Source organism: Sardina pilchardus, chromosome 18 (assembly GCF_963854185.1).
Source record: "Sardina pilchardus chromosome 18, fSarPil1.1, whole genome shotgun sequence".
Classification (NCBI taxonomy): domain Eukaryota; kingdom Metazoa; phylum Chordata; class Actinopteri; order Clupeiformes; family Clupeidae; genus Sardina; species Sardina pilchardus.
The window spans coordinates 32,508,771-32,521,243 of record NC_085011.1 but is presented as its reverse complement, the minus strand read 5'-3'; the positions used below and the strand labels follow the sequence as shown (position 1 = coordinate 32,521,243).

Here is a 12,473-nt window from a genome sequence, read left to right as displayed (position 1 = left end):
ACTGAAAATGTATAGTAGGCTAGCCTACTCCACAGAATTCGAAATACCGCTGTATTTCTAAAAGAGGTCAACTGTAGATTGGAAAATCGGAGGGCTTTCATAGTACATCTCTTGTGAAGATATTAGGCGCCAAGTGATTAGAAGTAGCCAGTCATTCAAGCTCAGTGTTTGCTACATCGTCACTGTCAGAAAATGGGTAGGCTACCATCATCGATGGCGTAATGAGTTGTGTTCATCCTACCTAGTCCGTCACTCATTCAGAAATGTGGCTGAGGCCTATACGGTGAGCCGGACTGTTTTTGGCTACCGTAGTGAGATCATTCAAAATATAAACCTGGACAGTGACTAACATGAAGCTTTACTTTTAAAAGCGTTTTACGGAATGACTGAAGAGAAATCAACGTCTTGCCTTGACTACCAACTGGATTAGCGTGCGTCCCTGTCATGGATTTGTAAAGGCCCGTGCGTAAAACCATAGTAGCCTATAGTGTACCCAGGTTACGCATTACCAACATCAGTTCGAGTTTATCTTGCATGATCTGCACAAAGATCTGCAAATTAATAAATCACATAACAAAAACCTAATGATGGGCTACACGTCCAAGTAGGCTAGAACATTTAAGCCCAATTTAATTTTACTACAGTTCTTTACTGATATTTTGCAATGACAAAATAGTTGAGTGAGTATGTGTCGGCCATTATTTGGTCAATAGCCTATATTCGGTGAGCGTTTAATTAGCCTATTCTGGGCCCAATTTGTCATTTTATTGAGGGGGCGCGAAGCGCACGTCTTTCAATTTGCCCGTCTTGAGGTTAAAAGTAGGCTACGGCCATATCTCGGAAGATATAGAGTGGATCTGACGATGCAACAGCGAAACGCGTTGCTCACGCCAATAAAATAATAAGTATAGGCTACAGTGTGCGGTGATTTTTCACAATATCGATGATAATACTCTCGCTGCACATCAGTGCTTAGGACTCAAGAAAGGCTGTGCACAAGGACTATATCGCATTGTTTTATTTAGGCTGTTTTCCAGGACGCTGTAGCCGTGGTAGGCTATATGAGTGCTTCTAAATGTAATAACTGCAGGAGAAAAACTGCAATAAGTAGGCCACAATCCTCTCTCATGTCCACACATCGCTCGGATAAGTTAACCTTAAAGTGCGGCCTGGCTGTCCAAAATATGAACTACACGAAATTCCTAAAAACCAACAACAAAAATGCAAACAATGGGATTTGCACTCATTTGCCCGCACACTTCACACAAATAACGTGTTTCCAGACGGTTACCGAACCTCGCATAGCCATAGTGACCAGTTTAACCCCAAGCATGAGACAAACAGCGCAGCATGGATTTCCATTGGAATAGAATGTTAACTGAGCGCACTTGCGTCTTGGTTTCAGACAAACTTCATGACACGAGTAGCCTAAAATCGAATGGATAGCAGGTGAAACGTACAGCAATTTTGTTGACTTCACCCTAAACACTAGGCTATATCGTCCATTCATTTGGACCATGACGCCTACGGATTATCCAATCGGGTAGAATTCCGTAGTCGAACAAGGGAATAGCGTACAACATTAGCCCACTGAGGTATAGGCCCAGATTAGTTTCACATAATAGGCTAGCCTGTGTCCTTATGATACAACCTAGTGTCCAGTCCCAATGACTTTGCAGCCTAAGAGTTGTGTAGCCTAGAACACACACCATTTCCACTGACTATGTCCCATTACGAAAAAGCATCAGGAACATCAGGAAGATGAAAGTATTTTAGAACAAAATGTTAGGAATATTATAGGCCTATTATAGATTACATGAAATGTATAGTATTTTGGGATATAGCCTAGGCCTGGGCTATTATAGAAGTAGGCTACTAGAAGACTATGCCCACTATAGGAACATTATAGAGGGTAGGGGTATAGAGGTAGGCCTATACAGAACATCATAAAAGTACAATACATTGCCATATACATCTTATAGTATTAGGCTTTTCATAATTAAAATTATAATTTTCATAAGGATCAATGCTTAAACAGACAGTGAACATGACAGTAAGTCCATGAGATGGAAGCTTGTTGGGGAGGACAGAAAAGACATGCCTAGGCTATTATTTGCATCCTAGGTAACCTAGGCATATTCATTCACAAGATAACATTGGTCAGGTCAGGCTATCAGCAAAGATGAGGAAGAGAGAAATAGAAGCACTTGGATGAAAACAAATGGAAAAAGAACTATAGGATTGTTATTGTGTGAAACAAAATATGATAGTAGCTAATATTCTAAAGGACTAGGCTACATAGAACTGCTCAGCCTATAGACATCGTACAGATCTAGTAGGCCTATTACTACAGTATTACTGAAGGGGATATAGTGGCCCAAAGGTGAGGTCCAATCTGTCCCCTTTTGGCCTGGAATTTGTTTGTTTATCTATTTATTTGAGTACTTTGGAGGCCTTGTTAATAGGCTTAATGCATATGTAGCCTAAACCAATTTTCAGAAATCATTGGCCTAATGAAATAGGTTTATTTAATAACTTTTGGTTGAAAATGCCATATGGGAATCTTTTTTGAAGAGCCATATCGCACAATAAACTGTAATGAATTAGCTCTGGTAGGCTATTCGTTTGAATGGTGATCAAATTAATTGTGCAGTTTTAGTCTGAGTATGCCTATTTAAACTGGCAGTAGGAACTTAAAATAAATATGACAGGTCTGTCTTCTAGAAAGGGTTCCAAAATTGGGAAATTGCATAGGCCTAGGTCACAAAAGCACTGGAGCGGTGTGAGAGACAGGCCTAGTCCTAGCCTACTACCCAATGTATTCTTTTGATGTTGGCCTAGTCAAAGGATTTTTATTTTCAAATGAATGACGATTGCCAAGTTGTTTTAAAACTAGCCTCTCCCTTAGAGAAAGCGATGAGAGAGGGAAAATCCAATTAAAAGGTGGATTAAGCTTGTGTAGTCTATATTGTGCGACGAACGGGCGAAACTTCTGCGTAGGCTTGTGCTCATATCAACATGGAGATCATCTGTGATTTGTACCTTTGCCAGCAGGTGACGCACTGGTATCGACTACAGAAACTATGACCTTGACAACGATCTCGGCAACAGTGCAGCTGACCAAACTTTGCATCATGATAGGCTGTTAATTAGGCTTTTTAAAACTTTAGACTAGACTTGCATAATGTGAAAAACACCAAGCGCTAACTTCTAGGACAACTAAGTTCCATGATCAAATTACAAAGTAGCTCTTCTCCGGGATTGTCCGGGATTGATGTGCCAGTTGTTCCTGTTGTTGGCGCGCTCTCAGAATCATAGAGGAGATTCATGCGTCTTGGTGATTGCAGATCACAGATTTGTGTATTCATTTTATTAGCCTAGCAGCCTAAAACTCAGTGTTTTATCGGCAGATAAAATATGTGATAGGATAATCTATAAGGCCTACTTAAGGTTTTGTGGCTTTGTGTTTAAGGAAATATAGGACATTTAACCAAAGAGGCTGTTCCAAGTTGTTTGCCATGTTTTGAGCCAAGTTCGGCGGCGTCTGTGGCCAATCGCCAAATGATTGTTTCATCTACCCTATGGCCCACCTTACATTAAATGATAATAGCCTAGTTTATTTAGCCTAAATGGTAACCTGTTCTACGGCAATTAGGGATAACGAAAAGGTTTCATAGTAGGCCTAAACACGCAGGAGCATAAGATAAGCATTGCATGCAAATAAACATTGGCTAAAATATGCCATATAATTTTGTCCCCATACATAGGCTAATATTAGACTGTATGCCTACAAATAGGCTCTGCTTTGATCGGAACTATTAGGCCACCAGGTCACATAGCCATATCTCGTGGCTTATAAATATATGGTTTTATATTATAGCCTAGTATATTTTGGTATTTGTTTATTTTCAGTGTTTGCATTCATTATGCTATTGCTTTGACATTACTATAAATTATATTCTTAATGTAGTCTTACCAACTTTTTAAAACTATTCACTGTTAATTTAACTGTATTGTTTATTTGTAAGTCGCCTTGGACAAATGGGTATGCCAAATTCCATAACCATAACCATAAAGTTTATTAGGCTACTAGTATCATTAGGCCTATTATTATTATTATTATTATTATTATTATTATTATTATTATTATTATTATTATTATCATCATTATTATTATATCATTGTTGTTGTTGTTAGCTATTATCATTATTCTGCATATTGGTTTTATTGTTACGGTTGTAGGCCTATAGCCTCGTAGTCATATGCCCGCGTCTAGACTTGCAAAGACGTAAGTAGCCTAAGTTGTGGTTTCAATGAGTGAGAGCAAAGAACAAGTATATAGAAGCAAAAAAATAATCACCCTATATCATTATTGTATTGAAGAGGAATAGACAAACTGGCATATTTAATTGGTCGCTTTTATGGTAGCCTAGTGGTTAATCTCAGACCTTTTCTCTCTAATAAGCTACGGGCTCGCGCATTTCTCCCTTTGGAACTGTTCCACGGCGTGCGGCTAGAGTAGACTACGAGCCTAAGATTTGACATTTAGACTGATTCTGGAATAAAATTTCTGGAATTGTTTAGAGTGTTCGTGACAATGTAGACTGCTTTCGCACGTAATGCATGCTACATTGTCATTGCCTGCTAATTATGAGGGAGGGAAATTACATCACTGCGAAAACTGCGCGCATGGCCATTTCTCATGGTCCGCGCATCCATTATCTTGCAAATTAATTATATGGCCAAATGCATAACCACTCCTTCAAAAATATTATTATTTAGGCAGTACCTGTTAATAACGGTCCATTGAAAATTACTTTTTAATGGCATCAAATATGCTGAAAAGTAGGCTACGAGTTTTGACGTAACCAACAAAACGTATTTCACTGGCAAGTGCTAAGTTTTCCCAATTCCACGAGTAGGATATGTATGGGAATAGTAGTCCTATTCTTCTTCATGAGACAAACACCAGAAATAAAGCATAGGTTATCGATCATTTGGTATCTCCAAAAATATAAAGGTAAAACTATAGGCCTATCTAGGCTACTACTAATCGCAGACTAAATTGTCTCAAAATGAGAAAGCGCGAGAAATAACGCGCGACGCAAAATAGCCAAGAAAGACAGAAGATACTTTTGTGCCATTCACATGATTTTTAATACGATACAAACACTTCAAATGCGATACTTAGGCTATACTTTTCATAATCCAAATATAATTCTCTCACAGTAGCCTAGAACATTTAGAGCAAGCAACAATGGCCTAAAACAAAACATTGACAAACAATCTAGTCATTTAAATTATGATGTGATCTGCAAAATTTAAACAAATGCTTTAGCCAAATCCCATAATAGAATTTGTCTTGAGGGTCTGTCGTCGGACATAAATAGCCTTCATGGTACCTTGAGCTCCTCGATGTGTTAATGTAAATGCCCCCGCAGCTCCAGTCCTGGACGAATCCGTTCCGTTGAGCTTGAATCCGCCTCTCTGCTCGTTTCTGTTGACGCACTTAAAGACTCTACCCTCAAGCTTAAGGCGAGTTGCAACGACCAATCACCAAGCCATTACAGGCTTCAGAGGAAGCTGTTTATATGACTCTGGCGCTAATTAGGCTCATGAACTAACAAATCTCTAACACAACTGGCTGGGAACCGATCGCATCCATGGATTGTCTGGAGACGTCGACTACTTTTTTTAGTTGACAAGTCGCGGTTTTGTCTTCTTTTCAGGGGGTTTCAAAGGGCTGCGTCCACCATTTTAAAGTTATTTATTGTTGTAAGAACTTCACTTTAGGGTGTGGAGTATTTCTGAGCGGGAACCCCAGCACGGCTTTCACTAAACTGGAGAATATTGACTGGTTTCACAATGTTTCAACCCACACCGAAGAGGTGTTTTACTATAGAATCATTGGTGGCAAAGGATAATCCTTTGCCGTCGTCGAGATCCGAGGAGCCCATACGACCAGCGGCTCTCAGTTACGCAAACTCGAGTCAGATAAACCCTTTTTTAAACGGCTTTCACTCCGGCGGCCGAGGTGTCTACTCGAATCCGGACCTGGTATTTACTGAAGCGGTTTCCCATCCTCCAAACTCCGCTGTCTCAGTTCATCCCGTTCCTCCTCCACATGCTTTAGCAGCACATCCGCTTTCATCTTCGCATGGCCCGCATCCTCTTTTCGCCAGCCAGCAAAGGGATCCCTCAACTTTCTATCCGTGGTTGATACATAGATACAGATATTTGGGTCACAGATTCCAAGGTAGGTTTGCGATTTAGCCTATATTTATGTCTGTGCACAATGGACACATATTTTTTTTTTTATTCATAAAGCAAAATATTAGCTGTTGAAAAATAATTGTCTTGAAAAAAGGGTTGATGAATACTTGTTTTCCTTTTGGTATGGTCTACCACAAACCAGGCTATGGCGACAGGAACATTAGTTTTAATTGTCTAATTTAACATGGTTCTATGATACCAATAACTTTAACAGGATATCTTGAGTTGTCGATGTATAGCCCATTTCATTGCTTCCTTGTTCTTTTTGGACTTTATAGGCTATAAGTGCCTTATTGGTTGTTAATAGTAAAATAGTCAGCTCGGAGAGATTGTCATGTTTGTTTTTACATTTTTTAAATAGAATTTCAAATAGGATATCAGTCAATATTTCATGTAACCTAGCTTATACAGTCACACGCTGAACATGATTTATATTCAGCGATGTGCATGGAACTATTAGGCTAACTCTGCTCGCTTCAGGTTGACATCGACATAGAAATAATTGTGACAATGCTGATGACTATATTTGTCTAGTTCAGAGCATCAGGTCCATTAAAAATAATTTGGGAAAGATCATATAGCCTGCATATTATAATCTGGCCACATAAATTGTGAGAATTTGACAGTAGGCTATTTTGAGATTAAATTCCAATTGCAGACTAATCTAGCCTATCTCCAATTGATTTTGTGTGATTCGTCTAATTTCGTTTTACATTTAACTGGAGAGGGCAATTGCATGAAAATAATAGCCTAATTTATTTTCAGGAAGTTTTGATAATTCATTAAAACCTCGGCAGTTGACTTCGCAAGGCGTACTGTTAAAGTAGGCTACTGGATTCAGAATAGTAGGATATAGTAGGATTTTTATTGTAGCCAATGTAGGCCTAGCTGTACAGCCTGAAATATACTACCGTAGGCTACCAAAGGCCTCGACATGAGAAAGTTCCAAGGGTCGTTTTAAACATCTGTCAAGGCTATGACCTAGGCTGAATTCTGCTCTATATAGCATAGGTTATAGCTATATAACTATAACTATAGTTTACAGGCCCCTAGTGTGTTATTAGTTATTAGTTATAGGCCTAAATGAATAGGTTGACAAATAAAATAATGTGTTGCGATTGCAGCCTATTTTTTTTCAATGTTAAGCCTAAATCACACAGTTTTTCGTGATTCCTTTCACTCGACTATCAGCTAGGTAGGCTACTGATAGGCTATAGGCTTTAACATAGAGCATATTGTGTCTGTGAAGATTTGAAGCAAAATTAAACTCTAAATTAGGCTATATTAGGCCCACGATAAACTGCTGGCAACTTAAGTTATAAGACCATTGCTCATTGCAGTTGGCCTACTTATTCGGCTACTAAGTTGCTCCGATAGTGTCCTCCTTTCTCTTGTGAACGCACGTTAGATTTTGAGAATGGCACGACTGATCATCTACTGAACCCCGTCTTTATTTGCAGGCAATGAAACGAGTCCGGAAAGCTTCCTCTTGCACAACGCATTGGCCAGAAAACCCAAAAGAATTCGCACTGCGTTCTCTCCATCACAGCTCTTGCGACTCGAACACGCCTTTGAAAAAAACCATTACGTGGTCGGTGCTGAACGAAAACAGCTTGCGCACAGCCTTAGCCTCACAGAAACTCAGGTAAGACAGTGTCTTGTTTTATTTCAACTTAGGCTAGACATTTTGTTAGGCTACAGATCAATACCACGAAGGGGAGAGCATGATCTTGGCTGTGAATGGAAGATCGACACAGCCGACGTAGGCTATAATGTGCATGAGATCCTTCGCTTTACGCTGTACCTAGGCTATAGTTTTTATTTTATAGACATATAAAACGAATGGGCCTATAAGAATACTTCATCTGGGTCAACAGGCTGTACTATTTTAGACTTTTTAGGCTTGTATACATGCTAAGAAAAATAATAACAACATAAAATCCAAGGCCTATAGAAAAAGGTGTAATGATCTCGGCTTAGTCTAATTTACTTAAATTCTCTCAAAGGCCAAATATTAGTCTATTTAGGCCTATCTTTTTTTATAGCCGAAGCGCATTTTTTCTTAGGCCTACATTAACACTATGGAATATAGCCTATGGGGGAAACCCTTCCAAGTAATATCCAGGGCACTGAATTAGGTTGTGACACCCATGTCACAATGAGTCCTGGGTTATAGCCTAGGCTATGCGAGCAACCATCAGCAATATATGTCCTGAAATATGCCACTTAGGCCGTGTTTTACATTATTATGCCTAGGCCAATTTGAAACACAACGATGCATAAGGCTCTTCTTAAATGGGATTGGATCAAATCCAAGTTCAAGGTCCTCTACGTCGGTGATCTCAATAGCCGGCTGAGGTAGGCCTATAGAGCATATTACAAAACCCTTAGACAGTTACTTGTTGAATAACTCACATCTCTCGGAAGTATGAAACGCGTTTCTCACTAACCCTTACAATAGCCGGGCTATTTCCATGGAATTGTCGGAATTTTGTGAAATTGCGCTGGGTCAGTGACTTGATCATAAAACGTTTTGTTTCAAGAGATCAGCAGTGAACTTGGGTACGCATAGCTTAGGCTACCCTGAAAACCCACTCAACTGACACACCGCAAATGTAGATCTAGGCTATATTAAACCCTTCAGTCATTCTGCGAGATAGCATGTAGACTACTGATTTGGGGTTAACCTAAATGCAGCGAATGATCGGATGCCCAAAGAGAAATGTATAGGCCTAGCGATAGGGCATATTTGTTATCCTATCCTATATTGTTTTTTTTAAAGGCTTGCTTGAAGGTCGTTGGTGTTTTATTTTAGCCTATCGTTAATGGCTGCATAGTTCGTGATTTCCATCTCATTGCTTGTAAGTTCATTTAATAGGCTTCAATCTCTCATAACGGATAGGCTGCGTCCGCTAATTATGTATTTCTATGCTTGCAAATATAGTTATTAGATCAGTTGTTATTTCAGAACTGTTACAATTGCGTGTCTCAAAACTAACTGCTTGTTGCAAGTTTTTTTTATGTTTGTTATATCTATTTAATAGTGTATACATATATATATATTATAGGTGAAAGTTTGGTTCCAGAATAGAAGAACTAAATTCAAACGACAGAAACTGGAGGAGGAGGGTTCGGATTCACAGCAGAAAAAGAAGGGAACGCATCATATTAACCGATGGAGACTGGCAACTAAACAAGGGAGCCCGGAGGAAATTGATGTCACATCAGACGATTGAGAGACTTTAAATATTTGAATCCGGGACAGCAGCGTGGCGTAAAGGATGACACGGATAAGGATTCTGTGTACAGAGAGAAAGAAACTGAAAGAGGGTAAAGGCAATGTTCACCTTTCGCTTTTCGGAGATTGGCAGCTTGAGTGTTTGAGATGTAATTGGTGACTGTCATTGCTACGAAACTGTTAATAGCCTATTCTACTTTGCAAGGGCAAGGTGTTCGAGAGGTAGCCTATCGCATTCTCCCTCCCCAGCATCAATGACCACTATTCCACACACAACATAGCTCCAGTTGGCCGTAAACATTTGCAATCGGAATGTTTATATGGCCTGTATGCACACAAAGACTAAGTTCCCACACCAAAATACCAAAATACTTTTTTGTAAAACTTGAATTGCATGGTAGACGAAAGTATTTTGGTAGATAATTTAACTTGACACTTTCTTTCCATAAACAGATCTTTGCTTTAACAAGTTTTCATTTCAAAGATGTTGTTTCTTCCTTATTTTAAATGTGGCGTCTTGAATTTTGATCCTCGTGTTAAAGTGATTGTGAGACGAAGTAGCAGTGCTGCATTAGTGTTGTCAAGATGTAACGGATGAACTAAATTTAAGGTTTACTATCTCACAGATAAAGTTACCTAGCCTACAATTAACCAATCCAGGACATTCCTTGAACCGAAAGATCGATTGAATGTGTGCAGAATCTCCGAGCGTAATGGTAGCAAAAATTGCCACATAGCCTAAGAGCTGAATTAAGAACGCCTGGGCAGCAAAACTAAAGCACTGAGCATAATCCGTGTATAAAGACACTAAGAATAATGTTTCTGTTGAATCTTATTTTAGCAGAATGTAAATAATTTGTGTTTGTGTTATATTTGCTACAATTTTATCAAAGACTATACTTCCAAGAAGTATGTAATTGTCAATATTTTGTCAATAAAGTTTTATCAGTATGATTCCCAGACTATAAGAGAAATGCGATAAAACGCTCATTTCGGATGCCTCTTTTACTTCTGAATTTTAGTTTTGTGGATAGTTCTGGCCGAACGCTGCATAAAGGGTACGGTGTATTACATGTGAATGGTTTGGCTAAGGTTGCTGCTTCAAATATTTTGTTCCTTGCTTTGGGAAACAGGTTCCTTACCGTGCATTTGGAATATTTTTTTATGACATGAGTGGACAGTAGGCCTACATTTGATGTCTTCTTTCAGTATTCCGAGGAAGTGTTGATGTAGGTTAAACGTGAAGAATCTTGTTTTAAAATGGCCTATATCGGGAATTTTCCCGACAGGAAGTGGCTATTTTCCCGAGTCTGTATTTGCCTCTCAGTCTGCATTAATCAGTTTGTCAATTGATAGAAGAGCTGCGTCTGGCCTGTTCGTGCTACAAAGAGACCAATGCGCTTTTGTGAAAGTGCAAATCAGTTTAGGCAATTATCATACGAGTAATATGAGGGGAAAGGGGATGCATTGCCCAGTGGTCCACTTTAATCTCATAATCCGTGGATCCAAAGGGGTCTGGTTGGACATAATTTTGTACAATCTGACTACCGTTCACAACGTGATAAGGGAAGGTTGCAATGTGCCGCAAAATAGGAGCTTTGTCTAAAGCCTTGTCTCCAGCAGCTACGGTTCGGATGTGTATTCACTGATAGTACGCGCGCACGCACGCGTGTGTGTGCGGGCGTGCGTGCCCTCATAAGGGAATTAGCGTGTGCGAATATTGTCTTAAATTCTGTGCTGAAGATTGGCATAGCAATGGGCACATTTTAGCAGAACATTTCTCATAAATTTCTCATAAATTGAAATTAGAATGGGCTAGACCACTGTTTTGCAAAACATAATGAAAAATCTCCCGACCAAGGACTAAACCGGCCTAGAAATGTGAAGGAGACACACATATGATTTGATAGCTTAGGGCTGTGACTTATTCATTAAAACATAGCTCCGACATTTAAGGTGAAACGTGTGTAATTTTCTATACTCTCTGTAAGCTTCATGGTGCTTTCTATGCATAGGTCTGTAGACTCACTCGGATAGGGAATTTTTAAACGGTCAAGACTAACAGCAATGAAAAAAAATCCTTAGAGAATACCATTAGCTTTGAAAACCCCCTAAAAGCTTTATTACAAACCCAGCTTTGAAAAGGGGGGATTAGAAGGCTGAAAGGGTCCCACAATAGTTAGAAGAAAAGGTTTCATGCTAATGAGGTTAATGCCCTTTGTATCTCCGGACTCCACAACTTCATTACTCCTATCTCGGGCAACACCGAGCGGCTCAGAGCCCGCAATCCACTCGAGCTTTTCCCTATCCAGCCTAAAGAAGGATTTGATAGCAGTCCTGTTCAAACTAGATAATTATATCTTTTCAAGTTGGAATTTAGATAAAGAAAGTGCAGTGAAGGCGGTGAGCCTTGATCCGCTGCAAACAAATTTGGCGCACTTTCTCCCTCGGTCGTGGCTCGAAATATGCCTGCCCCTTCATTAGTGCAATCCCTTTTCATTAATTTAACACTTCAAATTTTAGCGCATGTGTTTTCTTTTAATGACAGATAATGTGATTGAATTAGCCGAAATAAAAATATTTGTTTCACTCGAACCTACAATTCTATTCATGACAATATTGAAAAGGACAGTTGTCTGACCGCTTCAATTGGACATTGACGGCATAATTCGCTATCAGACAGTTAGGCTTTTTGCGAGAATTATGCTGTTGTCTGGTTAGAATTTTCCCCATTTTCTATTGTTAAAAGAACACACTAAGCTACACAGCCTATGGGAATTTATAGACCGATTTCAGGTTTTCCAATTGAAGTGTGGAAGTTTTAGGCACACTGTTCTCTTATTTTTAGTAGCCTATTATAGGCCTAATAGCCCAATGATTAGGCTAACATGTTTAGCCTACTGGTGGACGATGAGACATTTTTACTGATAAGATGAACGAAACTTATGTATAGGGGCTATAC

The 12,473-nt window shown here is 39.3% G+C and overlaps 1 protein-coding gene across 1 annotated transcript; it reads left to right on the top strand.

The window, feature by feature from the left end:
- Positions 1–5,865: 5,865 nt before the first annotated feature.
- On the top strand, positions 5,866–10,485 carry emx2 (empty spiracles homeobox 2). Its single transcript, XM_062519764.1, has 3 exons — positions 5,866–6,256; positions 7,734–7,918; positions 9,342–10,485. Exons 1-3 carry the CDS (start codon positions 5,866–5,868, stop codon positions 9,507–9,509), a joined length of 744 nt encoding a protein of 247 aa, XP_062375748.1. The 3' UTR covers positions 9,510–10,485.
- Positions 10,486–12,473: the final 1,988 nt, after the last annotated feature.